Genomic DNA, 21,485 nt, shown 5'->3' with positions numbered 1-21,485 from the left:
ACCACAAAAACAAAGGAGATCATTATGGACTTCAGGAGGAACAGAACCGACCCGCCCCCCCTCTACATCAACGGTGAATGCGTGGAGAGGGTCCACACATTCAGGTTCCTGGGAGTCCAGATCTCCGACGACCTCTCCTGGGCCGACAACACCACAGTGGTCATCAAGAAGGCTCAGCAGCGACTACACTTCCTGAGAATCCTCAGGAAGAACAACCTGGACAGGAAGCTGCTGCTGGCGTTCTACCGCTCGTCCATCGAGAGCCTGCTGACCTACTGCATCTCCACCTGGCACGGGAGCTGCACTGAGGCAGACAGGGAGAGGCTATGGAGGACAGTCAGAACAGCCCAGAAGATCATTGGCTGCCCTCTCCCCTCCCTGGAGGACATATACACCACCCGGTGCCTCAGCAGAGCACATAACATGATCAAGGACAGCTCACACCCTGGCGCTCAGCTGTTTGACCTGATGCCCTCAGGCAGGCGCTACAGGTGCATCAAGGCAAGGACAAACAGACTGAGAAACAGTTTCTTTCCGAGAGCCATCACCACCGTGAACTCTCACAAATAACCACCCCGGACATCACAACAGACAATAGACAATGTACATCACATCCCTACCTCAATCCACCCGGTGCACACCCTAATTATCTACCCATGTGCAATATATTTCCTGTGCAATATATTTCTATCTGTGCAATATACTTCACATACTGTGCAATATGTCGTGCAATACACCGAGTCGCTCTACTTATATTTATTATTTAACTTATACCTCCACACCCATGTACATAGCTGTATATAAGTCTATTTTTATTTTTATTTCTATTTTTTTATTCTTATTCCTATTGCTATTTTTTTTATACCTATTTTGTACTTAATTCTGTAAAAAGCTTTTGTACTTTTGCACTGAAGGAATGGAGAAGCTCTCCAATCTCGTTATACACTGTATAATGACAATAAAGAGCATTTTGATTCTGATTCTACTTGGGGTGAGTTTGTAGAGAGACTGGGGTGAGCTCACATTCACAGGTGATAGTTCAGAGTTCAAGTGGGGTAATTGTGAATGTGGAGCGGACTTGCAGGTGAATGTATTAGGTAGGTTGCAGAAACACTTACAGTAAGGAGCTTGTGGGAAAAGCGGGGACTCCAGAGAGGGACAGGCAGGGCTCGTGGTCAAGGAGGAAGCAGAGTTGGCATTAGGCAGGCAGGCAACGGAGCAGACAAATCTAGTAGGAGCAGACAGCAGGATCAGCGAGGACAGGCGGGAAATCGTTATACCATCAGAATAATAAACACCAGAGGCACTCACACGGAGGAGATGTTTTGCTCGGCAGGAGGCTCGGCAGGAGGCTCTGAAGACAGCCGGAAGAATGATGATCTCTCTTGATGAAACTGAAGCAGTAGAACACCATACAGCCACAGGCAGACAAGAACCAGGAGGTACACAGGCAAAACTCGTGGCCAGAGACAGAAGGTTGTTAGGTTTACCGGGGCAGAGACGAGGAGAGGTGGTCAGAGGCGAGCTGAGTCGAAACCAGGAAAACAGTCTCAGAATGAGTGCTGGAGGTTCAGGCATGGAAGCGAAGACAAAATGGACAAGAGAGTGGAATGAGGCTGCTTAAATATTGGCTTGATGGGTGATGAAGAGCGGTTGGGAGCACCAGGTGGAGGTGTTGAGGCTGATGAGGAGAAATGGCGGGGTGGAGAGCGAGGTGGCGGCAGAGTAAATGGAAAAAATCCCACAGCAGCAGGAGAGAGGCAGAGCAGACTGTTACAATATTAACTTCAAGACCAACTGGAGAGAGACGTTTGATCCCATCTTGATCACATATTTTCTGATTTCTGATATTGATTCAAGTTTTGTAACACTGATACATATTATGCATTGCGCATTATTCATTAGCATTTTTTTTTTTACCATAAAAGATTATATATCTGCATGCTGTTTTATCTTTTTTTTTAACCCAGAGTTGATGTGACAGGATGGGATCTGTTAGACATGTATTAGCACGTTGCTCTATTAGCAGAGTCTCTGCCTGTTAAACCAGCTTGGCTGTCACTCAGGCAGAGAGGCAGTTTCCTGGATATTTACCAACCAGGACAACGTACGACGGCTGGAATGGCTTTTATTTTGTGTGTCTGGCAAACTGTGGTTCTGCTGACAACTTTTGATGGAGGTATTACCACAGGAGCTGTGGTAGTAACGGGGAAAAAGCCTCATAGACAGGTTGTTCATGTCCATGTAGCCGCAGTCATGGACATGAATAAACAGTTTATGAGGCTTTTCCTGGTTATGATCATATTCGGGATATGGTGTTTACATGACCACAGAGAAATTAAGATATTTACATTTAGTGAATACACCCCAGTTTCTTTCAGATTACTCCAGCTAGCATTTTCAAGTTTCTCATAAACGGAATATGGTGTGTACATGCTCAAACACATACAGCAGAATCCTGCAAACACCTGATCATAATGCAGTGTTTATATGTGGACAGATTTTTGTCAATGCAATTGTGTTGCAACTGTGCAAGGCACAGCTACGGCATTTGACAGGTATGTAGTTGAGATCACAATGAAGGCTGAGTTTGAAAAAAGTTGTGGCCCAAGCAAGATGGCCAAGAGTAGAGGGGCAGAAATTAGGGAGGAGGCTACTGGCCCTCATTTTTACCCCCTGACCCACAAAACTTTGCTGAAATATCATTGTGATCAAAGTTAGGGCCAGATTTGGTCATGATGGGTTTGTTCTGAGCAAGGATTCTGCAAGTAGAAGGGAAGGGGCCATCATGTCCCCCTGCTTTACACCCCTGGCAGGCATTTGCTTTTGGTTGTGGATCGCTGTATCATGGCTGGTGTGATCCCAATACATAATGGGCTTTGGCTTTAGCTGCAACCTGTTGGTTGTTCAGTTGATTGGTCCTCAAAAATTTCTCCACTCTTTGGCAGCTGCAGTTTTTGCCATAGGAGCCTGGAATCTGGTGTGGAGGTTGTGAGTCTAACTCTCTCTTTCTGTGTGTGTGTGTGTGTGTGTGTGTGTGTGTGTATGTTTTAAGGTGTGTGTTTGTGTTCATGCCAGTTGGTTCAAAGGGGGCACGGCAATGGGAGTGCCTTATTGCAAAAAGGCACTTCTCCTGGCACTAATTTCCAAACTGATTCCCAGACTTGCCCATGATTTTGTTGAAAGACTGGGCATGAGCCATAAGACAGCTGATGAACCATCATGCTAGTTGGCAATGCGTGGATGCATGCACATATGTGGTCACAGCTATTGCAAATTTGAGCTTTATCCTTTATTTGTTTAGGGAAGGCAGTCATGCACTGAGTGCTTTGCATACATTCTTTTATTCAGAAACACCCTGCTTCACATTCATTCAGTGTTTTTTGAAGTGCTTCTCTTCTAATTCCCTTTTATAGGATTAACCTATCTTGAAGCAGGGTGTGACTTTCAGTGAAAGAACATCCAAACCACGGTTTTTCCTGACCCTGACCTTTGGATCTCTGTGGGGAAGTCTGCAAGGAAGTCATTGAATTGCACAGAAAACAACAGTCCAACACAGCTCATGAGGCGGCGTAAGATAAAACCTCAAAGACAGAGCTGATGTTGTGTGGGCTTGATTTGTTATTTGGGCGGATGCTATAAAAACATGTGAAAACAGGGCAAGCCACAACTATTTGTTTTATGATTTTTCTTGCCATCACTAGGTAAATTGCCCTGTACATGCCCCGACAGCAGCAGAGAATGCTGGAGAAAGAGGTATGCACAAACAAATGATCAAACTTCAGTCGGTTCCTTCCAAAAACAGGACTAGTTTTCTACATGTGCAAACCAAAGGCTATATAAATAGGTGCAACCTCAGTAGGGAAAGAATGCACAATACAGAACTAAAGATCAGGTAACGTTTTTAAAAACACAGATTGCAGATGAAAGTCATTTTTCCCTCCCATGTCTGACTCTCTACATATATTTCAGGTTAAAGAATTTTTTTCAGTTAAGTCTTCAGTTCTGTTTATCGGCTCACCATCTCCTCAAGTCAAAGTTGGCCTCATGAATTTTCAGTGCGTCCACAGATATTCTTCCTTTACATAATGAACCTGTTCACCTCAAAAACATAGGCATGTTCCCAAACCTGTGTGTAAGTGTAGGAGGGCTCATAAATATTCAGATCAAATGTTTCCTCGGTGGAAAAGCTGATGATAAATATTATAAATCTCCAGTGCATGAGCAAAAAAGGTGGATTCTATCACACTGACTGTATGAACTATGCCAACTCTGCAGGTCAGAGATATCAGACCATTTGTGCCTATAGACTATATTTAGTATGGTAAGGAAAAATGCCATAAGATTTGTTTTGACTGGTCATAAACAGGGGTTTAAAACATATGGCCCACCTGTTAGAACTAGGCCACAAAACGGTCCAATCTGGCCAACTTGATGATTTTGCAAACCTCATATTGATGGTCATGCGAAGGCTACAATATGCCAGGTCTCAGGAGTTAACTCTTTGAAACCTGGACTGACATCAGTTTTGTTGCGCTGCGTCAAGACGCCTTTCACAAGCATTTAAACCTTTGAAACATGAGCACATTTTTTTAGTTTGATTTCTCTCAGAAAAATGGGAAAAGAAGCAATCAACAACTTGGCATGAACCTTCCCACAAATTGCAAAAAAATAGTAAAAGGTGACAAGCTTTTTAAAAGGGGGCATGAGAGAGAATCATTAGACTAAACTGTCAAATAACTAGGGTAAAATATCAAGAAAATGTATAATTACTATGATTATATATTTAAATTAGGTTACAGGATTTTTAAAAAAATATATTCATCATTTTATTTTATTCTTTTACTTTTCTTTTTTGCTATTTTTCTTGTAATCTTTAACTAATTTCTTGTTAATTTTTGGCAAATTCCTTGTTAAGTTGCTCATTGCCTTTTTTCATGTTTTTGAAAGAAATCACGCCAATTTGCTCAGGTCTCAGTGAGTGGCTGACTTCATGTAAAATGCTGCTTCAGAGACTTTTCACCCTGACCAGAGTGCATTTCTTATTTCGATTACATCTCAAGATATTGAACATTGTGCAAAATATTGTCAATTAAAATCTTCAGTACAAAAGAACCTGTGTCATACTTCTGTCTCAAACCAATATTGTTGGAGCCCTACTGCTGAGGCACTGCCAAAACCTGTAATTTGTAAATGGTTTGTAAGGCAGCGGATAACTTAATCTGCTTCCTCAAAAGCTTTCACTTTAGTTTGATGTGGTGATGCCAACATTACTACACAGGAGTAGAGATGAATGAAAAATGTAATGACAGTTAGTAGTAAACTGACTGAATTTGAAAAAAATAATATATTGTTGAAATTCATGACAGCTCAGGCTGTTCATCATCTGTTTTGTAAAAGGATGAACATTTTCAGTATTTACTCATATTTCTTTACTCTGACAGTAAGGGGAAATTTAAAGATATTCTTATTTATTATGCAATAGTTTCCTTGGTCCAGCACGTTTGAGCTCATATTGAGCTGTATGGGGCCCATGAACTAAAATATGTTTAATGTCCCTGGTGTAAAATGTTGAAATTTGATACAGACTGACATAGTTTCATAGTTTCAAGTATCTAACAGTACAACTTTGAAATTTTTGGATCACATGAAAAAATAACACTTTTATCAATAGTCAGAGTTGGGATTTAAAAGATGAGGGGAAATGCTAACATTGTGTTTAGTAGATGTTTTCCACAAAGATTTTTTTGCACTGCATACGTGTGCATATTTTTCATATTGAAGCTGTTAATTGGTGTTGTTAATCAGATGCAAAATACTTGATTGTTTTCCTTTTAGTTTCTGAGATACAAACACTTTGTTTTCATAATATATACATGTATTTAATCTTTGGTCATATGGAGATACTTTTTTTCTCCCTAAAAATATATTATAAAATATATAGAAAAAACATTAGTCCCATATGCCATAGCATGTAATATACAATCAGAAAAACTCAGTTTGACCAATTTTAGCTCCTTCTTTTTAAATCAGATATGTGCTTAGGCAAGCAAAGACAACACTTCTGCCAAAGAAGATTCAAAATCTCTGTTACGGGCACACATTGGTTTGCTGATATAAATGATGAACTTTGAGATTTTCAAATACCCACTCGTACTATTGATGGACACCGTCTGAGGGCTGGATGTGGCAGGTCATGACATCCAGTCAGCTCCCTCCTTTTTGTTGGTAACCTAGAACACAAAGTGATAAAGACTCAAAACATCATTTGCAGGAGGATCATCCCATTTCTTTGCAGCAGTTGTTTGTTGAACTCATCACTTGGTGTGCTGATCCTTTTGAATACATTTCAAGCAGCATAATGAGACTTGAGGAATAAAAATGTCTAAAAAAATGAGGATATTTATATATTTGCCAGGTTCAACTGCAACTAATCTGTTACACTTCACTTGTTTCTGCTTTAATTTACATGACATCTATGGCATGTCTATCCATGTCTATTGTGAAATAAAACTGACAAATGCAAAGGTTCATTACAGTTTGCTTGGATGGTTGATGTCATGATGCATTCACACTACAAAGACATCACCTTGGTCCAAACAGGTGAAGTTCAGCCATCATCTGTTCATGTTTGGGGGGCACAACACTTTTTTTACAGACAGACTTTAAACTTTAAAGTTTTTCCACTTTTTTTTCCCAATAACAAGATTCTGTTTTTCCTTAGAGTATAATATTAGAGGATGATGTATGTTGTGCAAATTGTGGAGCCCTCTGAGACAAACTTGTTATTTGTGGCTGTAAATAAATCTGACTATGACTATTTGATATATTCATTATCAGTCTTGGCAGGCTGCGCAGACTGAAATTAGAGAGCACGTCAGATACAGAAACATCATGTCTCGATGTATGATGTGGCAAACCAAGTACAAAACCTTGCAACAGCAGCGTTAAAGCATTTTGTGTTTTTTCTCTCATTCACTTAACAGGATCTTGTGCGTACCACACTGTGATGAGAAGTAACCAAAATTAGATAGAAGCATGCATGACTGGTGAGAACTTTTTCAAAATATTCTGTAGTGCAATTCATGTGTGTGGGTCATATAATAACAATTTAGTCCATCAGGGTTCCCACACAGTTCATGGACAACATTTGAAAACATGTCCATCACTTTTCAGAGACCCAAAATATATTTTTTTTTCTTGTTCAACTTTCCCACCGTTTTTCAGATATATCAGATTAAAACTCATCAAACATAATTTTAGCATCTCATATGATGTGTTCAAGGACAGTCAGAAATTTGCAAAACCAGTATTTATTGTTTTTTTTCCTTCATTTTCTGACTATAATGCATGGTGTCATTTTGGTTTTCTATATAAACTGCCAAACAATTTTAAAGAAAAAAAACGGTGGCAAAATAAATACAAAATACAGCCATTTACAGTTGTATGCTGCTCCCTTCAAGACAAAAGTGACGCTGTCATGTCGACGCATAGTAGTTACGTTACATCACCAGCTACAGGAAATACATTCACTGTGTTACTTTAATATCATTTAATTTATTACACAAAAATGTAATGATTTTTCCAAAGCTTTTAATGATTTTTACTAGCTCCATGACTTTTCCAGGTCTGGAAAATGTGACTATGAAATTCCATGACTTTTGCAGGTTTTTCATGACCATGGAAACCTGGTCCATAACAACTTTCCTGAGCCCAGGAATATCAGCATGTATGGATCTAAGTTAGGGGGGAAAAAAAAACAACGGTGCAACTGAACATTTAAGATATTTTGAAAAAAAAAAAAGTTTATTAATTTAACAAGCATACAAAACAACAAATCATTTTTTCAAACTACCAATGCAGTTTCAGTGCAATTCCAAAATATACATTTTTCAGCAGGGCATGTTAATCAAAGTTATTCACGTCAGAAACAGCCATTTAAATATTTCTCTCTTTTGATTATCATGACAATTGTCCTAGCCAGAGGAAGCTCGCGAGTGATACCTTCTTGAGGTAAAACTGTATACATCCGACCTGTAACGTACAAAACAAAGCACTACATCACAAATGAAATATTAAATACGTGAACAAAAAACATAAGTACTGTAGCACAATACAAACTGATTGCATTTGTAAACAAAGCTTGTAAACAAAAAGGAAGTATGTGGTTATAGATATTTGGTTTGTGGGTTTAATAAATACCTAGCTGATGAGCTGTATCCTAGCAGTTTAACCACATAGACAGTATTTGGTGTGCAAGTGTAGCAGACTGTCAGTTATAATTTAAAAGTGAAGGACGTGAAAATCTGGACAAAGTTTTCCTCCTCTATGTGATTTTTTTCCACAACTAAAGGCTATAGCATAGATAAACACAGAGGCCAATTAAAGTTAAAAAAATACCTACTTCCTTTATCCTTCAGGTAAGAAGTGACATTCTATGTTTGCCAACGACGCAGGCAAAACTCATTCACTCACATTATTGACTGTTACTTTAAGACAGGATCATAGTATCAGCAGGGCACAGCAGTGAAACAATAACAAAAGCAGAAGGATGGCACTGCCAAAAAAGGACTGGCTTGAGTTTAGTCCCCTGTGACTGGAGGATACTGAAGCTTGTGTTGAGCACAACAAGCCGAGGAAAAGGCCTGGTCAGTTAGTGATGATGACCAACTAACATACAGCATCAACCTCCAATTCACAGCTTAACAAAAGGTTCATTGTCAGCAGTCACAGCATCATTAAGGCCAAAAGGATTGTGAGGGTTTTATAGTGAGCATCACTGACTTAAAGGTACAGTTCACCTCAAAATCAAAAATACACATTTTTTCCTCTTACCTATGGTGCAATTTAGCAGTCTAGATTATTTTGGTGTGAGTTGCCCACTGTTGGAGATATCAGTCATAGAAATGTCTGCCCTCTCTTGAATTTAATGGAATCAGATGGCACTTGGCTTGTGGTGCTTAGAGCACCAAAGAAAATGCATTTGAGAAACGCAACAGCAATGTGTCTTTCAAGAAACCATGACTCACTTATTCAAGATGATCCATGGACCTCATTGTGAGCAGTTTCATATAGGAACTATTTTCCTTCTACCGGACTACACCTGCTAAGTGTATCACTGTGCAGAAGGAGGTGTGCATCTATTCATGGGTAAGAAGCTCATGCTTGGGACAGTGCGAGATGTAAACGCTGATGGCGTCCTCATCTGAGCTGTAAGGTTCGCTAGCTCAGTCATACCAGGTGAGCTAACAGCAGATGCATGCTTCCCTTTGCAAGTTGATACAGTTTGCAGGTGTAGTTTGGTAGAAAGAAAGTAGTTCCTACATAAACGACTGAGCGACTGATATTTTCAACACTCAGCAACTCACACCAAAACAATCTTGACTGATAAATAGCACTAAGGGTAAGAGGAAAAATATGTACTTTTGATTTTGGGATGAACTGTCCCTTTAAGATCAACTTTACTACAGATTACCTAAAAATGAAATGCTTTTCAATAAGCTGGCCTAAAATAACATAACTGTATTTTTTAGAGGGGTAGCCACTCCAAAAGTTCAATATTGATATGTTCCATGATTCTTTGGAGTTGTCTTCTCTTCAGTTGCTACAATTGTGCTGCTACATACAACTAAACAGTAATGTAACAAGAACAGAGCATGGACTCAGCAACCCATTTAGAACTAACGTTTTCATAATTTTGCTTAATGATCCACACTGATGAGTTTTGGAGTGTTGCAAAAGTACACCTTTGTCAGCTTCCATTCTAGCTTTCCTAAAACATCAATCTGGGAACATATTACTTGATTTAAGCTCTGACTAAGTACTAAACTTTAAACTCGGCTGCTCCACGCTTTTGTGGAAGCACACCCTATGCATAAGTTAGTATGTTAGTATCAGAAACTGCTACAGTCAGATTCACCTGGGTGTTAAGCATATACTGCTGCCGTCAAGTGTGTCACAAACACTGTGTTAGCATATCAAAACGTATCACTGATAGACCGTCAGATCGTAAGGTAACCTAAATCAAATACGCCCTTAAAAAGCAATAAACTCATATATGTCATTCAATCATTGTGCTATTTCTCCAGTATGTGGGATTCAAAAAGCACTCCAACTTTCAGTCAGCACCCAGCCACACAGAGAGAATATAAGCCTTTAAGACATAACTCTTATGGGAGTTTTTGCTTATTACAGCATATTCAATGTACAGATTATAACTGCCATTAAAATGAAAGTAGGCGACTGCAAGTGGTCACCTCATCATAAAACTGGACTGAACGTGAACAGCGTGAAAAAGCACGGCATTCGCTGATAAGTTCCACCGACTTATCATACCACACCCCCACCTCTAATGGGGCCGATCCAAGACCATGAGCTCAGTGGAGACTCTGTGATGAAAAGTAGAATGCACTAGATTAAGGAGTCTAGTTGTCTGTTATTTTCAGTCTACTTCGGCCACATGTTTTTATAATAGCCCATGCAAATATATGAAAAAGAGAGTAAAGAATGTGTGTGACATTGTGTGCGTCTGTGCTTTTAACAGTGACAAGTGATGGGGAAAGGCATGGTCACAGGTTAAAGGGTAATTCAACACTAAATGATGTAGAGCCCAAAACTTTTGCTGCGCTGTTCTCTGTGGGTTTCAACTGTGATGCATGTTGTGTTTCTGGCCATTCAGTGATGTCTCAGCAGGTGTTTTGTCTTTGACAGCTGATGGAGAACACCTGCTGTGACATCACTGATTGGGGTGTGGCCAGTTGGGCACCATGATTTCAGTTTTCAACCCAAGCACAGTAGTACAGCAGCACTGTTTTTGCCCTATTTGGTTTTATATTAAATTACCCTTTAAAATGTCTCTTTTCTCTCTTATCTCAAGCATGGTTTGTACATCTCTTCTAGCTCCACCTCAAATGTTGGCGTTCCACGTCTCGTTGCATTGTCCGTCTCCCTCTCTACCTAATACACTCCTCCTCTGATGGGCTTTCTGATTCATCATTCTCACTGTCATCCAACTCGGGAAGATCTCCCCACAGGAGCAGATTCAGACCTGCGGACACATTGGAGGGTGACAGAAGCTTATGAAACACATTCAGCAGAGCGAAACTGCAAAGAATCTCTTTTTTTTTTCTTTGAGGGGAGCTTGTACTGACCTGTCGCATCCAGTCTGTTAAGAGTAGATACAGCATCGCTGTTGAACATCCAGAAATGGCCGTTGTTACAGGAGAGCAGGCAGGGTTTACAGGGGGCGACAACATGATAGCCCACAACATTACCACTGGGAGAGAGAGAGGGAGAGAGAATAAAGAAGAAACGAATGTCAGCACTTTAGTGGGGGCACTCCTGAAAAGTGCTAACTCCACTAGCGAGTGTCTATTATCTAACAGATGTTTGTTTTTCTCTCTGTGTACAACAACAACAAAGGCCTGGGAATACAAAAGAGGCTCCATAAAGCCTCACTGTAGCACCAAATTCTCCTTTCGGGTCAATATCAGACACAAAAAGCAGAAATTTATTTTAACTACAGATGGAAAGAGCTCAGACAAATCAACACTTCTGTGTTCATTGACAGCAAATTACGTGATGACTATTTTGATAATCTATTAATTGTTTGAGACACCGCTCAAGTGAAAACAAAAAATGTTCTGCCTTACCAAGTTTAGATCTTTTTTGACAGTTGGCTAGATAAAAAAAAAATATGTCACCCATGGCTCTGGGAAATCGCAACAGTTATTTATACCATTTATTTGTGTTTACTGGACCAAGTCATTAATTAAGAAAATAATCACCATGTAAATAGTTGATGATAAAGAATCTTTAGTTGCAGCTTTACAAGTGAAAAAACAGCTACATGTGTAAGACCCACTTGTTTGCTGTGCAAACTGTGGTGGCTGTGCTTTTCATCAACATCTCACATAAGCAGATGGTCCCTGCAGGCTATAGAAGAGCTTTACGTACCACTTGAGACATGCAATGTCTCTCAGTTTGCATTTGCAGCTTTCAGTAGAGTAGCAGCTGGCCACAAAGTCAACAGTTCTTGGGGGAGGGCGCGTGTAATGAGAAACAAAGCCAAGAAAGGTTAAAACCCACACTCATTTTGCATTTACATGCAACAAACTCTATTAACCATTGTTTGGATGTTAATATTATGTCCCCATTTACACTAAATGATCACTTAGATATCAGTTTGTTTTGAGTGCACCTTACCCTGGCAACAGCAGCACACATAAACAAAGGCTAGCAGCATTGCTAACTAGCTTAGCACTTACCTATTTGGAGGAATATCAGTCGAAAAAAGCTCAACCTCGGTGTCTGCAAGGAGCACTGCTTTCATGCCTCTCGTGCAGAGCAGACTGTCACAAAATATGCAGTTCACCTGGGTCACACACTTGTTTTTGAAATTAGCGTTGGATGTAGACATTGTTGTCCTGCTAAAATGCACCAGCTCTCTCGCTCTTTCTGCCTCCAGACAGCAAATGCAGCAGAAAAACAAGAATCGGACACTGATGCTGCTCACTATCCGTTCAGTTGGGGATAATAATACTCAATTGGCCGATAACTTCGCAAGCGTTAACGCAAACGTCCTTGTGCAAACGTTAGCCTTTTCCTAACGACAAAACGGAAGGCAGCTAACGTCAGCTTGTTGAACAAACGCACGGAAAAATATCTGTTTCCGCGAGACGATCTCTAAATAGAAGGAAACAGTTAGATATTAACTGTTAAAAACACGATACCGACTAATAACTGGCCTATTTTACACGACTGGCTCAGCATCCATTCGGATGTAGTTAACAGCTAACCAAATAGCTGTCAGCTTTGTTTACAACTTCCTGGTATTTAACGGCACTTCCTGAAACTATCTTTAAAAGACCCTACATCTGACTCTGATTGGATACACTCCATAGTAACCGACGCCATTGGCCACCTTCCTTACAAAATCTGAACTTGATTGGTTCTAATTTAGAATTGAAACGCCCATGTTCAAAAATCCTGAAAGCTGATTGGTTTGCTTGTTTGTCATTCAAATTCCGATTTACCAATCGTGGTGTGGGAAGTTCAGATCTTGTCCTATGAAATTAGACGGGGCTGTCATTCAGTCGTTTGAAAAAAAAAAAAAAAGTTGATGCATATACATTTAGGAGGAGGGGGTGCCTTTAACCCTTTGAAACCTGAGCAAAATTGCTTTATGTCCTTTAAAAACATGGGAAGAAGGCATGGCAACGAAAGAGATTACCCAAAAATGAGCAAGAAAATTAGAAAACAAAGTACAAGAAAATAACCTGAAAATTTGTTGAATAAATAACCCACACACAAAAAGAGAAAAGTAAAAAAACAGCAACATGACCTGGAAAGAATGCATAAAAATAATAACTTAATAGTGACATAATTTTAAATATGTAATTATGATATCTATGAATATATGCCCCTCCTAATTTTTCTCTTTTTTATCGAGACATTTTCCAATGTTTTTCAAAGAAATAAGACCAATTTGCTCATGGTTCAATGGGTTTAACTACTCGTGAAAGGCATCTGAAAGCAGCACGAGAGAAGCTATGTCCCAAGGGTTAAATAAACCAATTAAATGATACTATTTTATGTTTAAAAAATGTTGACGTCGAAATGCAAGGCAAGGTTAATGCATCCCCATTACGCTAAACAATACATTAAGCTGGTAGATAGCCAGAGTATTGCTAGCGAGCTTAAGTTAATGTTAGACCTTTAGGCTAATTTGAGGCTAACATTAGCTACGTTGCTAGCAACCGACAAATTGCTAAAAGATACTCTTGTCAAAATTCCCTTTACAACGATAATAACGTCAGGAAACGTGGCAATAAAACCCACTTTTGCTCACTTTTCCCACTTGGAGCAGGCTACATCAGCACCCATTGCAACTGTCATTCTCAATACCGCTTTTAAAAGTCTTTAAAGTTTACTCCTTGATGTAAACAAACAGTGATAGCAATACATGCTAATGAAACTTAAGGTTCACCTGGATGACACGACAGTGCGACTTGCAGTCAGTGACTTTCTTGCGACAAACGTGGTTTATGCACCCAAAAGAGTGCTATCTGTGTAGATGTAGATGTAGATGTAGATATCTGTCCTGCGCACTGGAGCTGCCCCTCCATCTCCCCTCTGGTTCCTCCTCTCTCTCACTTCAGGAGGGGGAAGAGGACGCGAGCAGTGTAGTTTAGACAGGCGGACTGGCAGCTGTGAGACCGCTTAGGCCAAATATATGGAAGAAAAAAAACTTTTGTAAGTGCTGACTGACAAGCTATCACTGTTTGTTTTCTAAGAAGGGAATGAATCTCCTCTCACTTGAAGTTGTTTGCACCAGAACCGGTTTTGAGGAGGCGGTGAGGCGCGGCGGCGGATGGGAACATACAGCAGCAGCAGCAGCAGCGCCAAACTCACAATGCGCCCGGAGTGAACAGAGGCAGCGAGACAATACAGGTCCGCGGGCACACTGAGGAGCTGCAATCTCTCATCTGGGCTCTCTTTTTCTTCTCTAAACCTGTTCCAGAGTGGCGTTTCCCTCCGTCTACGGCTTATTCTTTGACTGATTGAGGCTAAATTGACTTCGCTGCGAGGGCAAGTGGTTTGATCTCCAAACTCAGCCATGACGTCTCCGGCGAAATTCCGAAAGGACAAGGAGATAGTGGCCGAATATGAGACTCAAGTTAAAGGTAAAACTTTTTTTTTTTTTTTTTTTTTTAAAAAAAGGCTTCTCACATGTTTATACTTTGAGAAACGTGCGCTTGAATCAGTGCTTATGTGGTGTGCTTTCCTTGACTTGAATGCATGCGTTTTTGTAGCCTTGCCTCTCCTATCAGGCGTAAACGGTGCTCGTGCCTTTTGTGTTTAACCAGTCATTTATGAAGGTTAATCGTCAGACGAGGTTAGATCAATAATATATCAATAATTGCAACACTAACTAGAACATCAACGTGTCTTCGGGCGTGAAGTCGTCTTTAACGCGGCACACAGATGGCCAACAAAGACGGAGAAAAAAACAGAAATCAGTGTTGATGTCCAGATGTGATCTCTATATGGTCTCCAAAGAAAAGCATATGTGAAGGTGGTGTGTGTGTGTTTGTGTAGACTGTAGAGGGCTGGGGTTTCGACATGGAACAAGGCAGGGCGTTTTCTCTCCCTCTCTGTCTCCTGCGTGTCTGAGCTGCTGGTGTGCGCTGCCGACTGCTCATGCTGCAAATGTGTGTGTGTGTGTGTGTGAATGGCTTTTATGCAGATTGCCATTAAATGATCCATTTGTGCTAAGCATTGTTCATTGATCACAGTTCATTGATGTCGCCCCTGCCCACGATCAAGGGCATGAGAAGCAGCAGGGGTGGGCGAGCAGATTGTGGTGGTTAGAAAGGGGCGTTCAGATGTTAACTGTTTACTGGCTGATTGATGTGTGTGTGTGTGTGTGTGTGTGTGTGTGTGTGGATGTTTCTGTCGTCAGGCAGGCACCCTGTAATCAGCTGGGCAGTGTCTGTCAGAGCTATTGCTAATCAGATCTATTGGTTTTAGGTTAGTGGCATGCAGGCAGGGGAGGAGAGGGAGAGCACAGAGGTGGCAGGAAGAGGGGAGAGGGATGTGCAAGAGAGAGGACAGGATATTGCTTCCCTCATGAACAGCGTGTTTCCACTGCTGCTGCACTGCAAGATCACCAGATACAATGGGCTTGCACCCTCCTCATGACATCCTCTCAAGAACAAGCGTCCTCTTCCCAGCCTTGTCTCCAAAATGTGTCACCTCGTAGCACTCCCATTCTCCTGCAGAGCTGATGCCATCTGCAACTTTGCAGGAAAGAGCAGCAAGTCAGACACAAACAAAGCGGCTGTGGAGAGCTTTATCACAAAATGCTGATGTACAGACGGGTGACAAATTAAAGAAAATACTACCATAAAGTGTGAGAGCTGCCAAAGTGGCTTCAATGCCCATTGGCTTAGATTCAACAAGTTTCTGTGACTCTACTGGAAGGATGGACACCATTCTTCCACAAGATATCGAAGAGTGTTGAGATCTGATGACTGCAAAAGCCACATCATATGATTAAGATCAATTTCATACCTATCAAACTAGAGATGCGGTATTATATCGGCATGTCATCAGTATTGGCTGATATTTGCTTTAGAATGAAATATTGGAATCGGCCAACATGCTTGATTTTTGATGATATAACAAAGAAATATTTTTTATTTATTCTAAATAGAAAAAGTGAGCATGTACAAAACATCAGCCCTAAGTTGAAGTATTCTAATTATTTTGGATAATGAATGAATATCACATACATTGAAAAAAACATTCTGTCTTCATCTGCTGATGGGCCACCACAATAAGATAAGAAGAGATGTATAAAATATTATGTATGATATGATGTTAACCATTTCAAACCTGAGCGACCTGGCTTGATTTCTTTCCAAAACATTGGGACAATGCAACAAGCAACTTAACAATACATTACATGAAATTAGCAAGAAATGTGTTAAAAAAAAAAGAAAGAAAGAAATAGATTAAAAGGAAAATTAGCAAAATAAAAAAATAAACAAAACAAAAAGAAAGTCACCTAAAAATCTGCATTTTTTAAAATCAAGTTTTTATAAGAATCCCAACAAATGTTTTCATATTCAAAAGTTTTAAGGCTTGTTAGAGGGTCTGAACCTAAGCCCAAGAAAACTGATGTCGAGGCAGGCCTCAAAGTGTTAATTCTGCTCGAGAAGAGACTTGATGATCACTAAAACTGGATATATATAAAAGGCATATTGGCATATTGGATCGGCATATATTGTGCATCCCTTTATCAAATCTTTCAGTGACCCCGTTGTTCTCAGTGTGGAAGCATCTGAATTTATGTTTCATCACTCCATCCAACTTTATACTTTAATATGTTCTTTGTTTGCACTACTACACAAAATGTAACCAAACAGGTAGTTAAACTAAAGAACAGATAAATACTTGACTCGGCTCACTGTTTGCCTCCTCATAGTAGCCACTTCCTCTTGTTTACCTGCCTATCTGCGGACTTCTTTAGCTGTCACCACAGTGACATTAGCGCTGTTGTCTCAATGTCCCGGTCGGCTGCCGTTTATGCTCGGCAGCCTGTGTAAAGCCTCTACGTCCATGCTGCATTGTGAGGGCTGTCTGCTGTGTTTGTCAGCTTGTGGACTTAATGTTTGTCCATTGACCCTCTGCATCGATTCCTGCTGTCAGTTACTTCAGCACTCCCTGCTGAACAGCTGTGCTGAGCTATCTCACTCCGTCCACGCTCTGTTTTTCCACATACCGTCTTCCCTATCTGGAATGAGCAGATGAAAGGATAAGCTTGTGCATCCTCATTACTGTTTGTGGTGTGTGTGTGTGTGTTTTTCCATCTGTGAAGAGGCGTCTTCTGGTGCTGCGTGTCTGCTGTGACATTCTCAGCAGTCTGACTTCTCTGGGAGACTCAGACAGTCTGTCATTACCCTGCACGCTGCTGTTAAATATTCTCTGATTGATGGTATAAAGCCAGCAATACATGAAGCACCTACACGTCACATCTCTGTCTACTTGTATTTGCTAACACGTGTCTGTCTTGTTTCCCAAATCTTTGATTGGTACGCTATTGCAGTCCAGTTTACAGGGTTCCCGCAGATCCTTAAAAAGTCTTAAAAGGCATTGAATCCCATAATCTAAATATAAGGCCTTAATTGGCATTAAAATTTCTCAAATCAGTCTTTCAAAAGTCTTAAAAATGCTCAGACATAGGAGGTACTGGAATTGTTTTTTCCTTACATTGCAATGCAAAAGCTCAATATAATGGGTTACTTAAAAAAACATCACAAAAAAGTAATGCTTTATGTGTCAATATATATTTTTAGAATAAAATCAAATTCTTCCTAACCATAAGTAGTTGATGTGAGTTTGAGTTTTTTTCCCTTCAGTATTGGCTACTGTACAATTAGTCTTAAATTTAAATCCAAGTGGCATTAAAAAAGTCTTTAAAAGTCTTAAATCCTACTTTCCCTAAGCAGTAGGAACTTCGAGTATAACCTGTATGTGTGTGCTTGAATCAGGCGACAGTAACAGTCTTTTCACGCTGCAGCCATACACTGCAGCATCATGGGGGAAATAAATGTAAATCCTCTCATGACTTACATTCATACATTTCTGCAGCAGGGGAGGAAGATGCATGATGCACATGCAAACAGACACATAGGGCATGACAAAATAACTCAAGCACTTGGCCAATGCATTAGTCCTGATTATTTTCAAGACCCTTCTTGAGATACTAACTAACATAATTTTGCATTTTCTTTGGCTGATTTGCCTCCAGTTTGGCGATTGATGAAACACTGGTACAGCGCTATTGTATTGCACCATTGTACTACATTCAAACAATATGACATCCATGCTACGCACACTGAGGAATGATTTGTTAGATTCCTCAGATAATTTGGCCTCCAATAATGGAATTCTGCTGCCTCACATTGCTTTATGTTTCTGAAGCTTGATGACACGCATATCAAGTGCTGAAAAATACTGCTATTTGATTATTACCCTAATAAAGTGCTCCAAGGATGACGTTTTTTTCTGTTGGCTAACTTGGAAGCTAATGTTGCCTTGGTCCCCTTGTCAAAAAGCTTATAGGATTTTTCCATTGGATTTTGGATCATTGCAGAGAATAAGCTTTGTGGTAAACAAACATTTATGATACTTACATGTTTTGTTCAGCACGATAATGTTAACAAATGAACACCACTTTCAGGACTTTTGAAGCCTAAAAGCAATCACCAAAAAGCTAATGTTATGCTATAAACGAGCTACACTATGATTGTGTTGCCACCGCTGTGAGGCTATAAAGCTGTGTTCAGTGCGGCTTGATGTGATGATGTTCTGTAGTCTCATTTAGCGACTAGTCAGCAACCACCTTTTTTAAGACACATAAAAGCTTCAGAGTTCACAGTGGGGTATTTACTGACATATTTTATGTCATAGAGCAGTATGTGAAAGTGTTCAGCTTGTGTTAATCACAGACCTTATTTCAGGTTTCTGGCTAAAACCCATACAAAAAACCCACTGACTTCAAGACGAGGGAGACAGAGATGCTGAAATGCTAACTCATTTCCAGGTCTCAGGACTCATTCCTGTGTTTCCTGATATGAATTGTAATTTTTCATGATGCATGGAGTTGTTGTGAAGTTATTACTAAAAGTAGGTATTTGGATGTCATGGACACTGTCATCACACCTGTTGACATGTGAGCTGCAGAATATTGCTTTTCTAAATGCACACACATGCACATCAGTGCTCCACCATCCTTTTCTCAGGCGCCTCACACAGTCAGAGTGCTGATACTCGAATATGGGATTCTGGCTGATGCAAGGAATGTTCCTACTGCTCAGGAAGAGGGTGTGTGTGAGAGAGTGTGTAGTCTGAGACGCAAAGTGAGAACGAAAAGTAGAAGTATAGCAAGAGAAAGCGAGTGAGGCACATTTAAAGAGGGATAGGAATGTTCTAACACAGATGTAAATGGTTATACACAGCGGTGAAATGGAGTTAAGGAATGAGCTTATCACCTAGCACTCGGAGTTCACTGAGCACTTACATAGAATTGGATCCAGAAAGCTTCTTTCCTTTTAGAAAGACTTTGAATTACTCTGAGGTTTGTCACCATTGCGGCCTCCATTGCATTTATCCAGTCGATGCACATCGACTGTAGCAGCTATCACCATCCATAGTTTACCAGTCAGCAAGCTCCAATGGAAAGCTTTAATTCAGGCAATGGGAAACATTTTAGTGGAAAATTAGGGAGTGCTGAGTCTTTGAAAACATTTGACAGATGTTTCATTTTTCAAGTACATTTTGGCTCGGCGCTTCGGCATCTGTCAGAGTTTCACACATCTGGGAATGTTAATAAGTGGCTGCCTTTGCAAATAACTGCTGCTGCTGACAAAACGTATTGATTGTGGTGGAGAAACACAGAGAGGTATGCACAGAACGGCCAGCTAATCTGATGATGTGCCGAATAATTTTAACCCTTTGAAACCTGGAGCAATGTCACTTTTCTTGTGTTGCATTCAGACGCCTTTCACAAGTATTTAAAGTTTGATATAAGAATGCACGATAATATTGGCATCTGTATTGGCCGATATTGGCTTTGAAATTAAATATCGTAATAGACCAACATGCTGAGATTCGCCAATATCACAAGCTAATAAATGCCTATTATGGAGAAAGTGAACATGTACAATACATTAACCCTACGTTAAAGCATATTTCTTATTTTGCACAATGAAAGAATATTACATACACTGAAAATCATTTTATGTCTCCATCCAATAAGAGTATGCATAATATGATGTTAATTCCAATACCTGATAATCACTAAACTTTGGTGGGGAAAAAGTGGATGTATTGATACCGTTTTGGTTATCAGTCAAATGAGTTTGGCACATCAGATATCAGCAAAAAAAATCCAATTTTATACATCCCTACTTGAACCTTGAGCATATTGGTTTGATTTCTTTCAGAAACAGTTGATAAGAAATGTTTCAAGAAATTAGTAGAAGTGTGTGTGTTTGAAAATTATTTTTAAAAAGCTAGAAAAAAATATCTAGGGAACAAGAAAAAAATGCATATTTAAAATCATATTTCAAAATTATTCAGGTCATTTCCTCTTTTTTAAAATAAACTTTTTTATTTTTTTCCCAATAATTTTGGTAATTTTCTTTTTATTGTATTTTCTTCTTTCATTGCTCATTGCTTTCTTCCCATGTCTTTGAAAGAAATCAAACCAATATACTCAGGTTTCAAAGGGTTAAGTGGTCGTACACAAGCAGGTATGGGTAGGCTTTATCTCTTTAACAGACGTAGCTTACTATAATTTTTCCAGACTGGCTGATAAACTAATTCTCTGCAGATATGATGTTGATGTGACTCCACTGAAGACAGATGCGCGCCTGCGGCCAATAACTGAAGCGGTGTGTCTGCCTACGTGTAAGCTGCCTGTTTACGAGGCAGCCAGAGAAACATATGATTTAGGATAAATGGCTGCTTTCACTAGCACACAATAGGAAAGGTGGTGACACAGCAAGAGGTTTGTCTGCGAGCGGGGATTGTGGGTCTGTGCGCGTATGTGAGGCTCCCTGCCTGGGCAGAATATTTCTGTCTTTGTGTGTGCGTTGTGGTCGATTGATGTATATTTGATCAGGCGGAGCGGGGATACTGCAGAGGGGTCCTCTGACAGCGAGGTTCTGTTTCTCATTTGAGAGGCAGCAGGAATAGAGAGACAGAGGGATGCATGGTTGGTATTGTAACACTGACCCGTTAGCTGCAGTTGCCTTCACCTCAGCAAACATCACATGCGGGTGAATAATGTGAGACGACATCTTTAAGCTAATCAATTAGTGGTCGTTTTAGGGCTTTGTGTGTTTGTATGTTCTTCTTAACAACCTCTTGTCAATTAGGGCTGCACTGTATTGAGTGAATCCAGTGCTGCACTC

At 40.1% G+C, this 21,485-nt stretch overlaps 2 protein-coding genes across 2 annotated transcripts in view; one reads left to right on the top strand and one right to left on the bottom strand.

The window, feature by feature from the left end:
- Positions 1-9,436: 9,436 nt before the first annotated feature.
- Positions 9,437-12,815, bottom strand: fam72a (family with sequence similarity 72 member A). The gene is made up of 4 exons (XM_042511123.1): positions 12,267-12,815; positions 11,956-12,033; positions 11,151-11,275; positions 9,437-11,047 (listed from the first exon to the last, which is right to left on the bottom strand). Exons 1-4 carry the CDS (start codon positions 12,416-12,418, stop codon positions 10,953-10,955), a joined length of 450 nt encoding a protein of 149 aa, XP_042367057.1. The 5' UTR covers positions 12,419-12,815; the 3' UTR covers positions 9,437-10,952.
- A 1,359-nt stretch (positions 12,816-14,174) lies between these two features.
- srgap2 (SLIT-ROBO Rho GTPase activating protein 2) overlaps positions 14,175-21,485 on the top strand; it is a 67,565-nt gene continuing 60,254 nt past the window's right edge. Inside the window, exon 1 of the mRNA XM_042500896.1 lies at positions 14,175-14,684. Coding sequence (XP_042356830.1) covers positions 14,618-14,684 — 67 coding nt within the window. The 5' untranslated portion in view covers positions 14,175-14,617. The remainder of the gene's footprint in view (positions 14,685-21,485) is intronic.

The sequence above is a fragment of the Plectropomus leopardus genome, chromosome 2, assembly GCF_008729295.1.
Source record: "Plectropomus leopardus isolate mb chromosome 2, YSFRI_Pleo_2.0, whole genome shotgun sequence".
In the NCBI taxonomy this organism is placed as follows: Eukaryota; Metazoa; Chordata; class Actinopteri; order Perciformes; family Serranidae; genus Plectropomus; species Plectropomus leopardus.
The sequence above is the reverse complement of the archived record's forward strand: the minus strand, read 5'-3'. Positions and strand labels throughout refer to the sequence as shown.